Source organism: Callionymus lyra, chromosome 9 (genome assembly GCF_982586985.1).
Source record: "Callionymus lyra chromosome 9, fCalLyr1.hap1.1, whole genome shotgun sequence".
Classification (NCBI taxonomy): domain Eukaryota; kingdom Metazoa; phylum Chordata; class Actinopteri; order Syngnathiformes; family Callionymidae; genus Callionymus; species Callionymus lyra.
Window position 1 is genome coordinate 1,407,073 of NC_141826.1, and position 21,521 is coordinate 1,428,593.

At 38.9% G+C, this 21,521-nt stretch overlaps 1 protein-coding gene across 1 annotated transcript; it reads right to left on the reverse strand.

The window, feature by feature from the left end:
* Positions 1 to 996: 996 nt before the first annotated feature.
* On the reverse strand, positions 997 to 3,294 carry agtr2 (angiotensin II receptor, type 2). The gene is made up of 2 exons (XM_087798969.1): positions 2,730 to 3,294; positions 997 to 2,500 (listed from the first exon to the last, which is right to left on the reverse strand). Exon 2 carries the CDS (start codon positions 2,459 to 2,461, stop codon positions 1,226 to 1,228), a length of 1,236 nt encoding a protein of 411 aa, XP_087655095.1. The 5' UTR covers positions 2,462 to 2,500; positions 2,730 to 3,294; the 3' UTR covers positions 997 to 1,225.
* Positions 3,295 to 21,521: the final 18,227 nt, after the last annotated feature.

A 21,521-nucleotide genomic window follows, 5' to 3' on the forward strand; every position in this document is an offset into this window, starting at 1 on the left:
GAAAGATGAAAATAGATTTTCTTAATAACAGGAAATGTTTCAATATCAAGAAAAAATGGATGGCATAAATAGTTTAATAAGGCACACAGTAGAGCAGTCGTAAGCGCAACCGTCACACAACAAGAAGGTTGCAGGTTCACTTCAAGATTGGGAAGGACACAAGCCTTGTTGTGTTTGTTCTCCCCCTGTCGCGTGAGTTTCCTCCGCAAACTCTGGTTTTCTCTCACAGTGCAAAAACACAAAGAGGTTGATTGGAAATTCGAGGGAATTGTCTGTAACTATAAATGTGTGAATTGTTTTCTTTGTGTGCCCTGCAGTAGATTAGAAAAAAAGAGAGAGAAATACAAAAAATACAAGAATAATTGTGATTTATTTCTATTCACAGTCAAACAAAGCTGGAGTTGAGACATGCATGAACATTTACAATAAAAAAAGCACATTAGCCAGGAATACATTTATAAATCGAATATGTAGCAAAATAACTTACACAAAATCCAAACTGTAAAATCTTCTTTCAAACTCTTATCATTTTTATATGGCGATACTTTTTTTTCTGTTAAAATAATGATAGTCATACTTTATTTTACTATATTGAAGCTCAAACTATCAATTGTGCTGTAATTTATAAAACGTAACTGTATCTTTTTACTAGTATGTGTAATTTGAGGTTTTATAAAGTGGTTAGCTCAAGTGCTAGCAAAGCAGAAGTGTGATCTAGGCAGGATAGAAATAACAGGGTTTTTTTCCTAAACATCAACAAACTTGGGAATTTATTTCTGTTTTTATTGATTTCTAATTCTCTATTTACTGTATTTTTGCTAGTGCTCAACAATCATTCCTGCTCTCTAAAGAATTTTTAGTATTTGTTATTTTGCAAATGTGCGTACACAGAACCCAATGAACTAAAATGAGAAAATGAAATGCAGTACTTTAATAATCAGAAGTTGGATGGCATCTTTTCTTTCTCTGCTTTATGATGAATATAAATGCCGTACGTGCTCATATAGTTATTTTTAATGAAAAGATACACAACAGATATACATCTTTATTAAATTGATTGACAGTAGCCTGATTCAGACATCTTTCAAATGTAAGATCATGGCTCTATATATCTGAACAGCAAGGACAAAAGTCAAATTGTAACTGGAACTTAACACTGATCTTTTGACATTGGCGTGATTTGTTGGGGTACCAGGCTATCTTAGATGAAGTCTCAGAGGTCCCCCTAAACTGTATTAGATGTTTCGACAATCGCTAGATCTTTGAAATCACTCAGTTTCCTTGAGAAGGAGCTCAGTCTGGTGCTGAAGGATCCTCTTTTTTGACTGTGGTCTTCTCCCTGGGCTTTCAAACATGCACACACACCTTTACTGAGCGCCCCGAGACGCCCGCGGAAATGGTTTCCAACAAAGCAGTACAACACAGGATTGATGGCAGAGTTGGAGAATCCCAAACAGAGGGTGAGAGGGGTCAAGTTTTTCAGTGTCCAGGTCACCCAGCACCCCTCCAAAAAGCCCTCTGCTGTTAAGATGTCCAGAAACGTCACACAGTGGAAGGGGAACCAGCAGAAAAAGAAGGCTAAGACTACTGCAACCACGGTCCACAACACCCTCTCCAGCCCTCTGCCTTTCTTTGGTTTCAATCCAATGGATTTAGGGTTCACACATGGGGTTGGTGGTCTTTCCAGTTTAGCAGAGCTGTCTTGAGCCTCCAGATATTTAACCCTGGGCACGATAGATGCACAGGATTGACTCTTCAATCTCACTAGTCCTGTATCAGCCAACAAATGATGTCCAATCGCACAGTAGCAGCAGATGATGATCAACAAGGGCAGTAAGAAGGCAACAAGAACCTTCATTAGTGCCAGAGTCAAGAACCAGGTCCGGTCAGGGTAGATGATTACACAGGCTTCCACCCCAATTTGCTCCATGTAATGGGTGTCCCTCAAAGCCAGAGGGGGGGCTGCACAGACGCAGGCAAGAATCCACACCACGATGCACATTATTCTGGCACGCTTGGGGTCTCTTGCACTCTGGGAGCGCAGTGGATAAACTAAAGCCAGGTAGCGGTCCATGCTCATGCAGGAGATGAAGAAAATCGAAGCATACAAGTTGAGATGAAGAAGAGCTCCACAGATCTTGCATGCGAATCGGCCAAATGTCCAACTGTAGCCTGTGGAGTAGTAGACAGCCCAGAGCGGAAGGGTCAGCAGAAACAGGAGGTCGGACACGCACAGATTCAGCATGAAGGTGTTAGCAACAGTTGTTCTGGAGGCTCTCCCATGAGCCAGCACACACACCGCCATAGCGTTTCCCACAACCCCAAACACACAAATAAAACTGTAGATGGAGGGAATCAGAGTAGTGACAGGTATAGAAGTCCATCCTGGGCACAGGTTTAGAGACTGGTTGAAAAAGACCTCTGTGGTGTTAAAAAGAGACGAGTCATTCCAAGAAACCATGGTCAGACGCTTTCGGTCCTCAAGATCATCCAAGTTTGGCTGAAAACAGAGGTAAAAAGATTTAGAAACCAATGAATGAGGCCAGATTTTCTATTGTTTGACTTGAGATCTCAATAATGAAGTTAACAAATGTTTGTTCTTTAAATAAAACATAATCAGCAGAGATCAATTGTTTTTAAAGTGGAGAATGTTCGAGCTTGGTTTTTCTGACGAGTTTTTACAGAAAATTGATTCAAGATCTAAATGTGAAGAGAAATTCTTGTTTTACCTTAATGCAGTCGTCACTCCTTCATTTCATGTCTTGACAGATGTTTTATGGACCGCAGTGCTGCTGAGAACCTGGAACAAGTCATGCCTCTCTGTGTCGGAATGTGGGAGATTCTGTGTGCTGAGGAGAAGGTCTCTGAGAAACTAGATGGGGCTGAAGGGTCTTATAGCCCCCTAGAGTCTCGTGACGATTGCACAAGTTGAACACACGTCAAACCTCCAGAATTACAAAAGAGGCTGTACATGGATCCAGGCCAAGGGGAGAGAAAGGGAAATGGCGTGTAGGAGACTGTTTTCATTCCAAGTGTAAAAATCAAGTCAAGATGTGAATAGCAGCCTCATCTCCCACAGACAAGCTGGGAAGAAGTGAAATGAGTTTTTATGTTGGAGGTTTTGTTTGAAGTGTTGAACTTAAACTAAAAATGGTCCCCGATGTGGGTCTCTGATAACTCGGACAAGTTGTGTGTAAATTAGGAAATCGTCACACTCTCTGCCACAGTGTAGGAACCCGACAGCAGGAGAGAGAAAGGAGGCTCCCACTACAAGATGAATGAGGTTGAGGAAGATCATATATTACAGGTAGTAACCACGGGGATGCAGAGGAACGAAAAAGAAGTGGACCAGTGAATAGAGAGGCAAGCAGATATTCACTATAGTGGTCTTTTCCAAGTTGATTTAAAAAAATTAGGCTGGAAGTTAATGAGCAATACGCACAAAACCTTAGCATATTGCATCATAGTTCTCTTGATCAATAGTGTGAGCTATAAAACACTGGGAACTAGATTCACTTATCCATCTCTTGTCCAGCTACACTATAGCGCACCAATCAGGGTGTGACAATAACTTATAGCTCTCTATAGTTTCAAAGACTTTGTCTGACGTAAATCTTGTGAGGCATCTCTTTCTCAGACAAAAGGATAAATATTTCAATGGTACCAAAGCTTGTTGTTTCTGTTATTAATACTTAATCAAACAGCTGGACCAAATCCTTTTTTCTTTCTGATAAAATAGACACAAAGGAAGTATCAAATATCTAGACTCTTCCTTAGTCTGGTTGGCAGGCCTTGGATGCTCCAGAAGGAAAGAATGAATATGCAGGGTGGGCGAAGTCTAGGAGTCTTCTCAGGATCCTAAAATAATCTAGATTACTTTGTCATTTTAAAGTTGTAATCACTACAAAGCAAGTTTAAAAAATGATTTTTTTTTTTTTTTTTATGAAAATGCTTCAGTATCACAAAAACACTCACGGTGGGAGCTGGTTTAGGTATCTTGTCAGGTCTTCCTGGCATATCCAACAACAAAGAGGAGATGTGGAAAATTTAATTTAGAATGCTTTTACGTAGCACAAGAAGGGCCTACGGAGAGAAAAAATCTGGGCATTCTTAAATCAGATTTTGCTAAAGCAGTTAAAAAACAGATTGGACTTGGTCAATATCCACTTCAATGATTGTTTAGCTAAGTTTAAATTCTAACCAGTCAGGCCCAACACAATATAATCTTTTTTATTTACAATTTTACTTTAATATGTCCTTTTGATTTCCTTTCTTATATCTGAATTTGAGTCATGCTGGGGTCTGGAATGATATTCTTTCGTACTCTGCTTTGTTCAGGGAGAAAATTCTGTCGAAATGACAGAGAAGTGAATGATTACAGATTGAACTTTTCCCACATTCTTGAACTTTTTACAGAGGCTATAAAGTGATCAACACCACTGGAAAAAACGCCGTGATGGTGTAAGAAAATAAAGCTTAAACAAACAGTGCAGGAGTGATGCAAGATAAAGTTGTTTTTTTTTAATGGAGACCTAAAAAAAAAAGATCTGTGGTTTAGCGTGAGGTCATAGGTTGAATCAAAATGAAGATCATTCTTTATTTTGCTGTGAGCAGATGACAACAAACAGAGTCGATGGTTGTCTAACTTCCTAATTTTGATATACACAAATATGTCTCGGGAAGATGAAAAGCAGCTCAAGTGCAGGAGTCAAGTGGTGACTGGAAAGGAAAAATGTCAGTGCTGAGGACATCCATGAACAGATAAGAAGCTATTATTGCTATGGGAAGTGTAATAAGGGAGATACATTGCAAGTGAAACTGGGAGCTCTTGGGACAAACCTTCAGGGCAGAACCAAGATGAGGAAGAATTTGTGATCTCAGGATTTTTTTTATTTTTGCAGATGTGATACTTTTGATTCAACTTTTGGTTCGTGCTCAAATGGTTCTCAGTCCAAAGAATGAAAATCTTTATATATTACAGTTGTCCCTCATGTTTTTTCTGTGAGAACGTGAATTATAAAATGAAGCATATTTTCATCAAATTGAAATATAAAAAAATAAATTCCTTTAAATTAATTACTTTAACAACAAGATCTTTATTGTACATGTATTTTCTTAAATGGGCATCCATTTTGAAAATCTTCTTTTTCCTGACCCACACGTTTCAAATGTTGAAGTCTTCCTCTTCAAGTTCCAGTAAGTCTGAAATCAAGCAGAACAAGAGTTTACTAGAGCTGAGACCATTATAACATAACAATGGTGTGATGGTAACAAAGGTAAGAGACACTTAAATAAACACATTATTTCCCTTTTAACAACATATTTAACAAATGACAGTCCACATTGTCCAGTACAGCAAGAAAGAGAGTAATTTGATCTTTCATTAAATCAATAGTGTGTACATTTTCTATTTCTAATGCGTTGCTTATATTGGTTAATTTGTCTGTTAAACATTGAACTTGTAGTTAATGTTGATCTTAGAAACCCCTTGTGGTAATTTTCTCCCCTCAATTTGGTGGTGGATGTCACCGATGCTAATGCTAATTTGTATCTGCAATTTTACAAATAAGTGTAAAAATGTATATAAAACTTGAAGTAAAGGACTGGTTGAAGAGAAAGTGTAAAGCTCAACAACAATGTCTACCTTTATGCAACAATGTACTTTACACAATCTATATCGTTACTTTCATTTGTCAATTCACTTTCTGCTGATCTCTGTCCTTAACAACAAGCCAGACGCGTAATCTCAACTTCAGACGATCAATGACACAGGAAATCAGTGAAGAAGTTGTTACTTTCACTTATTAGTTCATGTTAGTTCATGCTGCTGCTGTGTGTTTTTATGTGTGCGTGTGTGTGTATGCGTGTTTGTGTGTGAGAGAGAGTAAGATAAAGAGGACTTTGGAGCAGAGAGCATTCAACCCTGAATCATAACAATTCACGTTCATCTTTTAATTAGCTTTCCCTTGATTATCATATTTCAGCATTCGTGTCTGTAAATTGTCATTTTTCTCCCTTTTTTGGAAGGATGTTTGGAATAAGCAGGGTCAGGCTTATGAGTCATGTGGGATCTCTGAGCAACTACCCCGAACTTCCATGAAGCGCCTCAAGCTTTCTTAAATAACATTAATGAAGATACATTTAAGGAATGAACTGTTTCTACAGTTACAATTTGATTTCTGGAATAATAATAATAAATTCAGACTGCATGATAACTTTACTTGGAGACACCAGTGAGTGGGGAGTGGGTTTTCCAAGTTTTTATTTAAATTCACTTACCATAAAAAAAATGTTTTACTTTCTAAAACAATGGTTTTGATTTTTATTAATTTTAACAATATTTTTTTCTTAATTTGAGTTATTCTTAATTGATTCATTGATACATTTCCTGTTGAAAATGAAATACTATAATTGGTTATCTCTGTCTTTTGTACAACACTGTCAAAGCTAATGCTCAAACAGTCGGTGTTTTAATAATAACCCGTTGTTCTACTATTTTACTGTTTCTATTGGCAATTAGATACAGGAGCGTAAGAGGTTTACAAGTCAACATAAACATTTCATTGAGGACTTAAACGTGCTTACATAACAATGTTTATGTATTCATCTGAAAAATGTATTATGTGTTTACTTGACGGTCAGGGTCCCTCTGGCTGTACTGTCCTGGGAAGATAATAAAGGCGAACTCTAACCAGCAAACATTCCTCTGGTGGAAAATTTGGACGGTTGAGGGGGTGAAAGATCAGGCCTGGAAGCTTCCTTTGGGCCGGTCAGAACTCCGTACGACATGATTGAGTCCAGCCTGCTTCCCAGATACTTATCAGCCCAGTGTTTGTGTGGGAGACCGGGGGCTCCAGTTGTGTGCAGGACCCTTGAGAGAGGTGGCAAGCAGCTAATCTTAGACACTTGTGAAGAGGGACTCGGAACCTCCGAGGAAAAACTCTGACAAGATGTCCTCTCATTTGGAAGAGGAGTTTCCACTTTGTCATGATGTGCATGGACCTGTGGTTTCTTTAATCCTCTTTACAGATAACAAGCCAGGATATTTATATTTTCCAAACATGGCTTATAAAAGTATCACAATGTTCCTCTTGGTAATGAATAAACACACACAGCAGTTTTGACTCAAAAACATTATTCTGATCAATTCCTTCAGCACATATTGTTTCAAGATGATCAGCAGAACTCAAATATTCTACTTCTGTTTGTCAAAACCTGACCAGGCCTTAAATAACCAGTTAGCATCGGAGTGTGATCCACTCATGTGTTAAATCATTCTCAAGTCCACAGATGCTTGTTTACCATGACTTCAAATATGATCATACATCTGAGTTAAGTCTGTTTTATTTCCTTACATGCGACCAAGATGTTCTTTTGTGACATCCCACTACATCTCAATTAGAGAAAACTTTTTATACTTTTTGTTGGTTTAAAATTGTACTTTTTGTGAATTCTAAGATTTTCCGTTATTTGAGTATGTCAGAAATAAATAAATAAATAAACTAATGTATGTTGTATTTACTGTGTTTGTAACTTTCACCAAGAATTGGCATCTGTTTCCCAAAAGCTTGTTTAAACCTTAATACTGGGACAGTGAGCAGATGTTTCCAATATGATCAGTGTTTTGCACAACTATTTGAATCCACAAATTATTTAAAGATGGTCACTCCTCCCTTTGTTCTTGTTTGCCCTTGCGTACAGTGTTTTGTGTAGAATGCTAAGGATCTGGACCTATTTCAACTTATTTCTAAAATAAAATGAAAAAAATAGATTTCTGAATAAAGAAAGTGCTAAAAAAAACATTGTTGTCTTTTATTTAGAGTGTGTGGGACTTGTAGAATTTACTGAGATATAGGGATTTTGAAGTTTTAGTTTTAGTTTTTTTAGTTTTATTAAAAAAGTATTTAAAAGGTAACACAACAGAACTCTCCATAACAGCCTATCAGATGGTATATTTTGTAAAGAAGTTGTTGAATGAATAAATTAAGATTCTGTATTTTTGTAACAATCATTTTATAAATTAAATTGCCACTGGTGTTTTTCTATTCTATTAATATATATATATAAATATTTGAAGAATAATGTATAAATGACATAATTAATTAACAAATAGTTTTATTAAATAATATATGAGTTGCGGCTTTGCCTGAGCTCTAGAAGCACTCACTGTTTCCCCTACTTTTTCCTAACTAAATGTGGGTTGCGACTTTGCCTGAGCCTGGTAAAACACTCAGGTTTGTTTGTCTTTGTGTCTACACGTTTGTATGAGAGGTATATCCATGCTCTTCCTGCGTAAAGAGAGTTTTACACACCAGGTTCAACCCTGATTCATATGTCAACTGACAAACCCACAACGAGTCCAGGAATGTTATGGCCTCATGTGATCACATAACAATGGGTTCCGAGAGTGCCGTTACGCATGGCACACAGCAGTTTGATGCACTAAATCCAGCTGCTAATGCGGAGAATGCGGTTGTTGCAGCTTCTCTTAAAGAGAAACACACCCGTTGTTCAAGATTAAGCAGAACTAGTTCTCCCCGGAATTCCCACGAGGTTTACGGTAATGCGTGGGAAGATTATGACAGGAAGTCATCTCCAGAAGCTCCGATTCTGTCAAAGTTTTTCACAGCTTGGAGTCGCTTGAGTCCCTCACTGTCAACATGGTTATTGAGGACGATCAGGCGGGGTTATGCGCTTCGATTTACCCGTCAACCCCGAGATGATCAGGTCCCTCTTGTGGGCGCCAGGGTATCAGCTGGGTTCAAAGAGAGAGGTTCTCTCCCTTCTTCTAAAGAAAGTGATTCAACCAGTGCTAGCTTCAGAGAGGCTGAGCAGTTTTTATTTCCATTAGTTCGTGGTCCCCAAGAAAACAGGAGGCTGAAGGCCCATATTGGACCTCAGCTGTCTAAATCGGTTCATCCCTGTTCGCCCCTTTTGAATGGTGTCAGAGAAGCGCTTGCTGGAGTGTGTCCAGCAGGGAGACTGTATGAGGTTGATAGACCTGACGGACGCTTACTTCCATGTTCAGAATGTCAAGAGACACGGGAAGTTTCTCAGATTTTCACTGGAGGACAAGGTGTTTCAATACACCTGTCTAACTTTCGGGTACACCCTTGCTCTTAGGACCTTCACAGTTCTGGAACTCACCAATCAATCTCAGGCAGTCAGTCCCACTAGGGTGCATTCTGTGATATATAGGTGTTCGCAGATGCATCCCTGACAGGCTGGGGGACACTTCAGCCAAGCTCTACAAATATAATTTACTAATTTACTTACATCCACTGTCTGGAGTTGTCGGTGTTTACAAAGTCCTACTCAATTTTGCCCCTCAACTGACAAATTTCGATGTTGTAGTCCGGTCAGACAGTTCCATTTGAATTGCCAGAGAGGTGTGGGATCTCCATTGCTACTCGAGATAGCATGGAGGATTTGGCTCTGGGCCGATGCTCACCTCCTGTCGTTGAGGGCTCGCCATGTTGCGGGCACCCTGATTATCAGAGCCGACAAGCTGTCCAGGGGATCAGTCCAGGAGGAGTGGGTGTTGCCGATTCTTGTAGCGTCCCAGGTTTGGGCCAAGTTCGGACAACCTGTCACAGATCTGTTCACCAGCAAGGAGAAGTGACGAGTGGCGATAGGAGACCCGTGGCCGATTCCCTGGCACCCCGCTTATATCCAGGGAAGTCCTGTGGAGCGCTCTGTGCCAGGCAGGGGTAGTGCTCTACCCGGGAATTTTCCGCCTCAGTGGCCCTTTCGAGTGGAATTTCGGTGGAGGAAATCTGTGCAGCCGCATCTTGGTCCTCCACCTCTACCTTTGTAAAGGCAAATCTCCTTGAAATCACAGCAAGGTCCTTGCCCATGTTGTGCTAAGTACGGGGGCCTCGGTCACTTCCCCCTCAGTCTGATTCAGACTTGAGGAACACTAACTGGCAGGCCGCCTTGGTTTTTTGGTACGGGTGACAAACTGGGAGTATGATTATCCCTCTCCTTCGCTTTGGTGAAAACCACAAGCGAAGCCTGACTGGAGGGCCTTGCATGTCATGATGTAGAAACCTAACGTAACCACGTATCTACGAAAGACTGTGAGGCCCTCCAACCACATCACCCAGTTGGCCCCCCTGTGGCTGAGGCCTATTGGAGGTGACGTCACGAGAGCGTTCCCCTTTTACAGGTGAGGGGAGCCTGCCACCTGCTGGTTGGCGAGTGAATTGAAATTGCTCAGTGGTGGGGCAGGGCCCCAAGGAATAAACCACAAGCAAAGCCTGGTTGGAGGGCCTCGCAGTCATTTGTGGAACCGAGGTTACGTTAGGTAACACGTGTTTCTGTATTTTAGCCTTTTCACTAGTAAGTAAGTAAGTAAGTAATTTATATTTGTAGAGTGCTTTTCCAGACTAGGGCCACAAAGTGCTTAAACAATCAAAACAACACTCCATAAAATATATCCATTAAGGTCAAGACAACACGAGATAAACACAGGAGTCAAGGAAAAACAAATAAAATTGATTTAAGATGTGATGGTCTGATGAAGCTTTATGAAGCAGTATTGTTATTTTTAGTGTCCACTAAATGGTCATCTCTGCACTATTTTCCTTTGTCTTGAACAACTTTTCTGGTGAAAATTATATTTTTTAACTGATGAATTCCAAACAACATGACACTGCTTCATGAAGCTTCATCAGCTCATCACTACATTTATCGCATGGTGAGGGCAAAGCAGGGAATGCCACCAACAATGACAACTTTATTGGATTGATTGAGAAAATAATTTATATGCCTGAAACAATTTAAACAGAAAACAACTTGACTTCTTTTGATTTAAAACAACTAAGAAGGTGAATTGTTTTTTAAAAGAGACATTGAAGAAAATCATCAGACAGAATGAATGGTTCTTTCTTGTCCTGGTGGAGAACACAGGAATAGAACAGAAAAGAATAGAAATGTATTTTCAGTACAACATTGTTGGAACAGTGCTGTACAATGAAATTCAGCTTTGTGTCTGCACACCACTGGAAGCAACAAATACTATTACCATACGTATATGATCATTACCATTAATCAAATCATAGTGTTTCATGTATTCAAATACAGAAGGCCAATGAAAAGGAGTTGGATTAGAGTGTTTGAGAACAAATACTGCAGTTTAGTCTTACACTAACTCTACACCAGGGGTGCTCACACTTTTTCGGTTCGCGAGCTACTTTTATAATTGCCAAGTTCAAAAGATCTACCTTCATCAAATTTGCTCAACATAAGTAAGAACATACTTCACTCAGATGACTTGCACTGAATGAAGTGAATGGACTGATAATCAGTGATGATGGAAGGATGTGTGGATTTAATCATCTTCATAAAAATGCTGACTTACATAAATAACTAGATTCAAATAGTGCAGTCCGTGAGGAGCACATTTCCTCATTAGAAGATACTTTTCCTCTGAGAGTAACTTCCAAAACTGTCCATGAGACCTGGTCTTAAGTGTCAGCCTGTGTTGAATCTCATCCTCCACTGCAGACAAGTTCAGACTCATATGTACTAAGAATTGCATTGATTTCCTACTAAAAATGATCATTCATTCAAACCCAAATGGTGCACAAAAGAATATTCATGTGTTAGAATCTGTGCTTGACACGAATTCAAGCCCTTTTCCTTTGTTCATCAAAATCAACAAAGAATTCAGACGGGTTCATCCCTTTCCATGCCTCCATTTCAATATGCCGATCATATTCAAATGACGCACAAGACTTAAATTTCTCCATTTCTGTGATCATGAAAAAAACTAAAACAAATGAAAACATGAATTCAAACTAACAGTTTATATTTGTTAATTTTAACCATGTCTGATATGAATCACACAAGTGGATTATTTAAATTTCAAAACATCTTCAGATGAAGTTTAACGAGAATAAAACTGTTAACCAGTAACTTCACATCATCATACTGCCATCACGTGAGCCCGCAGTCAGCGAACGACGGTCACGTCAGCCCACATTTTAAAAAAACCTTGCGCGTCTATTGCTAAGCTTACGGTAAAGACGCTGAAAGCCACCTGATACATGAGACCACTTGAAAATTACAATAAAGTAACAATAATAATATTTTATGTTGTTTTTATTCAACCTGATGCAATCCTGTTCTACTGTCCTTGGAGTAAATGATTATAAGATTTATTTATATTTATAATTTTATGTATTTATTTATTTTAACCAACAACAATTGTGTTAATACGGATATAGCGGAAAATGTATCTAAACTCTGTTTTTTGACGTAGATTTGAAAGTCATATCATTATATAATATGTAAAAGAAACTACACATTTATTTTACATATCATAGAATGAAACTCCTAAAAGCTTAGTGAAAAATTCCACTGGATTAGGATCATGATGACCTTGACTACTATCATAGTCAATTTGGAGAGATTCTACTGTAGAAATTTGAAATAAATGATCATTAAATATAGTCATTATATGTTAATGCTGACATTTAAAAAAATAAATTAAAAAAAAATCCTTAAAAGCTTAGTGAAAAATTACACTGGATTATGATTCATGATGACCTTGACTACTATCATGGTCAATTTGGAGAGATTTTACTGTAGAAATTTGAAATAAATGATCCTTAAATATAGTCATTATATGTTAATGACAACATTTTCAAAATTCAATTATAAATAAATCCTTATAAGCTTAGTAAAAAAATACACTGGATTATGATTCATGATGACCTTGACTACTATCATGGTCAATTTGGAGAGATTTTACTGTAAAATTTGAAATAAATGATCCTTAAATATAGTCATTATATGTTAATGCCGACATTTTCAAAATTGAATTAAAAAAAAATCCTTAAAAGCTTAGTGAAAAATTACACTGTATTATGATTCATGATGACCTTGACTACTATCATTGTCAATTTGGAGAGATTTTACTGTAGAAATTTGAAATAAACGATCATTAAATATAGTCATTATATGTTAATGCCGACATTCTCAAAATTCAATAAAAAAAAAAAATCTTAAAAGCTTAGTGAAAAATTACACTGGATTATGATTCATGATGACCTTGACCACTATCCTGGTAAATTTGGAGAGATTTTACTGTAGAAATTTGAAATAAACGATCATTAAATATAGTCATTATATGTTAATGCCGACATTTAAAAATTAAATAAAAAAGAATCCTTAAAAGCTTAGTGAACAATCACACTGGATTATGATTCATGATGACCTTGACTACTATCATGATAAATTTGGAGAGATTTTACTGTAGAAATTTGAAATAAACGATCATTAAATATAGTCATTATATGTTAATGCCGACATTCTAGAAATTTGAAATAAATGATCATTATGTCATTAAGAACCGGTTGGAGTGCTTGGGGGCCTCAAGGCTACTTCCAGATGATTTTTTCCTTGGAAGTCCAAACAGTCCATCGGCCGCAACAATCAGACAACCATCACTCTACAATAAGTGACAATCAGAGTATAAACTGTGTCATTAGGCATCTGTAACAGCTTTCCAACTACACATTATAACAGATTATATTTTTCATTCTTGATTGTGAAACCAGAGATGCAAATTCAGTTAGATAGTAAAATAGTTACCGTAAATTCCGGACTACAAGCCGCTACTTTTTTCCTACACTTTAAACACTGCGGTTTATACTACGGTGCGGCTTATTCATTTTTTTTTCGTGGCGGGAAAAACATTTTGCTCAGCAACAGTAGACCAATAGAATGAATGAGTACCGGTAGTTCACAGAGGTCCAATGAAATTGTATGATTACCGGTAATCACAACTTCCGTGATTGTAAATCAGTCATTTGTGCTAACCCTCATCAACATGGAAAATACTAGAAGAAAAGCATATGATGCGGCTTTTAAGTTAAAATGATCACTCTAGCAGTTGAAGAAGGCAATCGAGCTGCCGCTCGTAATCTTGGCCTAAATGAATCAATGGTGAGAAGGTGGAGGCGCCAGCAAGAAGAACTGAGCCAGTGCAAAAAGACGACCAAAGCTTTCAGAGGTAACCATAGCAGATGGCCCGAGCTTGAAAACTTTATGGAGGACTGGGTTAACACACAGAGAGCAGGCGGCCGCGGTGTTTCCACTGTACAAATCAGACTGAAAGCTAAAGCAATCGCGACCGAGATGAAAATAGAAGATGGGCCATCGTGGTGTTTTAGATTTATGAAACGGAAAAGCCTGTCTGTTAGGGCACGCACAACTTTGTGTCAGCAGCTCCCTCCCGACTACGAGGAGAAACTTACTTCATTCCGCACATTCACTCAAACAAAGATAGCGGAGAATTCCATCGGGCCAGATGAAATCATAAATATGGATGAAGTACCTCTGACGTTTGACCTGCCTCTCACTCGGACTGTAAATAAAAAAGGTGACTCCTCCGTCACACTGAAAACAAGCGGCCACGAGAGAACACATTTTACCCGTGTACTGAGCTGCGCAGCATCGGGAATTAAGCTTCCACCGATGGTGATTTTTAAGCGGCTGACAATGCCAAAGGAAAAATTCCCAAAGGAAATCGTGGTGAAAGTCAATGAGAAAGGTTGGATGACAGAGGGCCTAATGAAGGATTGGCTCAGAGACTGCTACTCAAAGCGACCGGGGGGCTTTTTTCGCAGAAAAAAATCATTGCACGTTATGGACAGCATGAGGGCGCATATAACAGATTCAGTGAAAGCTGCAATCAAGTGCACAAACTCAACTCCAGCTGTGATTCCTGGGGGTACCACTAAGTATCTACAGCCACTGGACATCAGCGTGAACCGGGCATTTAAAGTGGCACTGCGCGAAGAGTGGGAGACTTGGATGACAAGCGGTGAGAAATCTTTTACCAAAACAGGACGCATGCGAAGAGCATCTTAAACTCAAGTCTGCCAGTGGATCCTAAATGCGTGGAGCCGTGTCAAAACATCAACCATCACCAACGGGTTCCGAAAGGCTGGGCTGCTGCGCGATGAAGAAGACGGCGTGCACTCATCCGACATCGAAAACGAGGAGACTGTAACGAGTGATGAGATCCTGAGGCTGTTCAATTCGGACACTGAGTTAGAGGACTTTGATGGCTTTAGTGCGCAGGAGGAAAATGAAGGCGATGAGTGACTTTTTCTGGTAGGATGCGGTATGTGGTATATGTTATTACGGTAGTTATAAGAAGTTAAGTTATTAAGTTATGAAGCATGTTTTAGGTACTGTATGTAATATATTTGTTTATGTTACTAAGAAGATTAAATAAAAAAAGTTTTAAAAAAATCTTCACTGTAATATCTTTCTGTGTAAATATCTGAACAATGCTTAAGAAGAATAACACAGTGCTTTATTTATTTAAGTGTAAGAAATGGACGTGAATTACCGGTAGTTCATTTTTTTGGCTGTTTAAACCTGCGGCTTAAAATCCGGTGCGGCTTGTATAATTACAAAATTGATTTTCTTTCTAAAATTTGAGCATGCGGCTTTTAATCGGGTGTGCTCTGTAGTCCGGAATTTACGGTAATAGTTAATAGTAAAAAATGCCAGTGCAGTGGAACATTTGTTCTGATATGCCAGAATAACGATCTTTCAGATGCTATCATTTGACTAGTTGTTTGTTATTGTGTTGATAAAGAAAATAAGATATGTGTAATGTATCACTTCACAAACAATTACTGCATTAAGTATAACATCCCTTATTTAGCACATGTATACATTTTACCTCGGAACAGAGAGGACAGTGTGTTCCATCCATTATGTCTGGTCCAAGATGGCACAGTGTCGTCATCTGGTATCGGAAGTGTCTGTATTCCTCATAGGACTCATTTATGAGAAGTCCATACAGGTCAAGGCACTATACAGAAAGTGATCATAATCACAATAGGTAAATAATAAAAAGGTGTTTTTGAATTGCAAACTTGCATATGATGGTGATTGTGAGAAAGGAATCATATTAACAGAAGCTACTTTTAACCAACCTTGGAGGCATCTGACGAACAGTGAATTGCTGAACATACAGCTTTTAGTGATGCACCACACTCAAGCTCAAGGCGACAAACCAGGTCCAGCAGTGTCATGGAGATGGCAGTTTGTGGATGCTTCACTGTTGCTGGCCAAAGGCCATAGCGTACAAGTGATGCAACCTCCAATTCACAGTGGCAGAAGTGAATCCAAACATCATGAAGCCTTCCTACAATTCACAACAGAATAGCTGTTAAATGTTGTACTTCACAATTGTGCAGGGTGGATGTGATTGTTTCTGATATACTGTAATACTTACCTTGCTGATCAAACACATTTATTTGACGTTCATAGGATGTTCCACACTGGTGGCCATCTTTCCTTGTCCGGTGCCACCGAAAGCCTACTGGAACTTTCTGGTGAAATTCACCATCCTTAAATATAAAGATGAAATTATAAACTTTATCGTGCACAGTACAAAAAAACAAGAATAGGTGCCCACAAGATAGAGGTTATAAACAGAATACATTGAAGTTAATTTGGCATCAATATCATACTGTAAGCCCCATATACAATTCTGTACTCTCTGTACTTCTCTACACTCTATTTCTTTTGGAAAACTGAAAATACACTGTTAGAGAAATACAGAAGAAAAAGTGTTTAGTAACACAAACCTCCCACTTTTCAAGACCATGCACTGCAGCAGAGCCTTGATGTACAGTTTTGACACAGCCTTCACAGTAGTAACATTCGTTGCTACAGTCAGTGTCACCGGTGAGGGAAACGCTACAAACTGCGCAGGATGCCGTTTCTGAGGGACAGAAAAGCTCCAAACTCACACCAAGGAGTATATCCCTTGTCCTGGCCCAAGCTTCCACCGTACCCTGCTTCTTGCTGGTGCTGGTACCCCCTACAGGTTCATCAGCTGCAAGTGGCAAGGTGCAAGCTGCTGATGGTGGAGCTGATAAGCAGGAGCTTTCTGCCAGTTGGTTTGAGGGCAAGGGGGTCCTTGCGTTCAAATATACCCTGGACACTCTTACCCTTCCTCTTGTTGGTATCTTTTTGACTATAATGTACGGTCTCACTTTCTTGATTTTCACCATGTTCATCTATTCAAATTCAAAAAAGAAAGAAAGAAGAATAAACAGGATTAATATGACGACATTGAAAAATAACGCTTGAGCATTAGACCTACGTAAAAGCAGTTGCTAAAAGTTGTACTAAAACATATTGGCATATTAATAAATGGGGGAGGGGCACTGTATTCCAAGTAGATCATATCATATTCATTTCAGCTAGTTTGTGCTGGGAACTATTGTGTGTGTACCTTGAATCTGGTATAAAGTCTATCTGTGCTCTACATAAATTGAATTGAATTGTCAGTGCAATTCCATCAATTGGGCTAATATTTGTAAACTTTCAGTCTGACCTATTTGTTTGTATTACTCACACGTCAGAAATAACACGCATTACTGATGTCATGATTGCAACTGTCACTTTTCCCCTTAGTTATCTTTTTTTTTTTTATCACATTATTAACTGAAGAACACCAAATACACACCAGGGCTGTGTCTCAAATCGCATACTACTCTTAGTATGCTAGAAGTTAGTATGCATCAGTTTAGTGTACATACTAACTAGTACGCAAATTCTCCACAGATAGTATGTCTCGAATCAAACACTGCTGCTAGACACTAACCGGAGATCACATGACAGCTTCTTCTTCTACTTCTATTTAACGATGTTTCAACCAGCTGTGTGAACGCTATCGCCGACACCTGCTGGCAGCACGTATTGCAACTTTGGAAAAATAAATAAAGAAAAAATATGAGAATCTAAATAATCGCGAGATATTTAAGCTGGTATCAGCAGCGAAGACGTGTTTATCCTCCTACTGCTGCTGAAAATGCACCTGTAAGTATATGCATATATATGCATTTATATATGACGTAACTTCCGTTTAAAACGTCACTAAGATGGCGGCTGTTTAGTGTGGCTAGTATCCATCGAACCATGCTCAGTTTTGTGGGCGTGTTGGTACGCCAATTTAGTGTGCATGGCGCACTAAATTTCGCATACTAAGAATTGAGACGCACTAACGCACTAAAAATACTAACTTTTAGTACGCTAGTATGCGATTTGAGACACAGCACTGCATTCAACGCGCCTCCTCTCCAAAGAGCTTCTTGTTCGTCTTTTTTCCAGTTTTACAGCAGGCATCACCTACAGGTGAAAAAGCGCCACTCCTCTCCTGGAGTGCGAGGCTCACCCCCGAAATTAATCCAAAGATACTAAACCGTCTTTGATCGAACCAAACTAAATGAACGGAGGAAGAAAACGGAATTCCTTTATACAAGTAAAATACATCCATGGTCCCGTGTCTTTGAGACGCTTAAACAATTCGCCCACAGGCTGTTTCCCGGTACTTCCGTATCATTTCGTGTTTTTCCGTATCTTTCCGGTTTGCGTCCAAGAAAGATAACGTTATCTGTCTTTAAACGGAATAAATAAAATGTTATCGTATTTTCTAGCAGCTATGTACATAAATGCAAATTTTCACAAGGGCGGCGACAATATGTTTTTTTATTAATTTAATTTGTCTCTGTGTGATAATGAATAGTTGATTTGAGGATGCAAGACGTTTATTTACGGGTGGCGGCCCCGTCTCTGGTTCAGGTATCAATATTCTGGCTAAATTAACTCTCTACTTTAAATATCCTGATGCTAATCCGTAGTGTGTTTTTCCTCTTGTGTGTTTTATTTTATTTTTTACTTTTTTTGTTTTTATTTTTATTTTATTTTATTCTATTGTATTTTGTTAATAGTGTTAAATTTCTAATTTTGTAAATAATTGTATATTTTTAAGATCTTTTTTATTTTATTTTGTATTATCTCTTTTATTTTTATTTTTTTCCTTGCACTTTATTTTATTAAACTGCGCTGTTGTAAAAGTGTGTTTCCCCTCTGGGGATGAATAAAGCTTTTCTATTCTAAAAAAAAAAGGTGGGCTGGGGAGTGTGGGCTCCTCAACAAACCTACTGTCCCTACTGGGCATTAATAACATTGGGTCAACCAGATGAATAGCTGATAACAGCCTATTCTACATGCTAGTAGGTAGAATAGGGCCCTACTGGCCCATATGAATGGGATGATAATATCAGGATTTGCGCCTATTCAATGGTATGACAGAAGTCAAATCGGGTGTGTTTAACGTGTTTGGGTTTCAGCATATTCTTATTATATTCGTGAGGTAAAGGTAATTTACGAATAGTCATCATGTGATGGTGTATTAATACAAGTGTGTTTTAAGGACGCGATCACAAAAGGAAAACCAGCATTTGTTGCGCTTCCATTGGAACCTGCAGCTTAACTTTGATGGAACTGTTGTCATGTTTCTGTGACTCTCTTAGAGAAGACCTGAAGCGATCAAACGCGCATTATTTTGTTCGATATATTATTTTTAAAAAACAAGCTTATAATTCTATATCGTTTTTCTGAAATGCGTAAAATGACTGTCGCACGTTTTGCTCTTTTTATTCTCGATTCATGAGCTTTTCCGTGCGTTCAGTGAAGAGGCGGGAGCTCTGATTGGCTGCTGTGCATGTCAATCCAATTGTCAACCAATCGTCGCTATAACTATTTGATTGACATGCACAGCAGCCAATCTGAGCTCTCTTTACTATTTTCTTATATCATAGTTCATTATTTCACGCGATCTGCTCGATTGACGTATTGCCCACCCCTGCTCTACACCATACATGATTAAACATTAGTTTCAAGTACAGGAACGTTTCAAGTCCTGCCACAGCTGCTAAAACACATAAAACAAAAGTGATTATTTGTTAGTTATTTAAAATATTGGTTAAGAGCCAGTCAGTTTCTTATTCAAGTCATACATGTATTAGAGACTTTTAAACTTACAGCAACGTTGTGTACTGTTGAAAAATTGTCGTCAAAAATTGTTGTCAAAATTAATCAGGCCACTTGTATGACTGTAAAAAATGAAATTGTATCTTTCCTGCTCTAAATCCACAATGTCATCTTACTTAGCACGTCCATACTTCACATTAACTTGTCAATGACATCAGATTATGTGCCAGGGGATCTTACATACTATATGCTTCCTCTTAAGTATCGTCTTAAGTATCGTCTTGATTTAAAAAGATTCTGGAGAAAGCCCCTGCTAGTCAGCTGAGATGATAACAGTCAATTAGAAATCTTTCAGTCTAGTCGTCTCTACTCCTCACCGTCACTCTGTGATTCACGCATTGTTGATTTGCTAGGACCCATTTACAGTGAAGAAAATAAGTATTTGAACACCCTGCTATTTTGCAAGTTCTCCCACTTAGAAATCATGGAGGGGTCTGAAATGTTCATGGTAGGTGCATGTCTACTGTGTGAGAGATAATCTAAAAAGAAAAATCCAGAAATCAACAATCAGATGGACCTGTGTGAGGTTGTTAGCTGCATAAAGACACCGGTCCACCCCATACAATCAGTAAGACCCAAACATTCAGCAGGGCTAAGAGCAAAGAGCTGTCCAAAGACACCAGAGACAAACTTGTACAACTCCACAAGGCTGGAAAGGGCTACGAAGAAATTGCCAAGCAGCTTGGTGAAAAAAGGTCCACTGTTGGAGCAATCATTAGAAAATGGAAGAAGCTAAACATGACGGTCAGTCTCAATCGGAGTGGAGCCCCATGCAAGATATCACCTCGTGGGGTCTCAATGATGCTAAGAAAGGTGAGGAATCAGCCCAGAACTACACGGCAGGACTTGGTCAATGACCTGAAAAGAGCTGGGACCACCGTTTCCATGGTCACTCTTGGTAATACACTAAGACGTCATGGTTTGAAATCATGCATGGCACGGAAGGCCCGCACATGTTAAGGCCCGTCTTAAGTTTGCCAATGACCATTTGGATGATCCAGAGGAGTCATGGGAGAAAGTTTTGTGGTCAGATGAGACCAAAATGGACCTTTTTGGTCATAATTCCACTAAGCGTATTTGGAGGAAGAAGAATGATGCGTACCATCCCAAGAACACCATCCCTACTGTGAAGCATGGGGGTGGTAGCATCATGCTTTGGGGGTGTTTTTCTGCTCATGGGACAGGACTGTACTGTATTAAGGAGAGGATGACTGCAGCCATGTATTGTGAGATTTTGGGGAACAACCTCTTTCCCTCAGTCAGATCATTGAAGATGAGTCGTGGCTGGATCTTCCAACATGACAATGACCCAAAGCACACAGCCAGGAAAACCAAGGAGTGGCTTCGTAAGAAGCATATCAAGGTTCTGGAGGGGCCTAGCCAGTCTCCAGACCCAAATCCAATTGAAAATCTTTGGAGGGAGCTGAAACTTTGTGTTTCTCAGCGACAGCCCAGAAACCTGACAGATCTAGAGATCTGTGTGGAGGATTGGGCCAAAATCCCTCCTGCAGTCTGTGCAAACCTGGTGAAGAACTACAGGAAACGTTTGACCTCTGTAATTGCAAACAAAGGCTACTCTACCAAATATTAACGTTGGTGTTCAAATACTTATTTTCAGCTGTATCACACGAATAAATTGTTAAAAA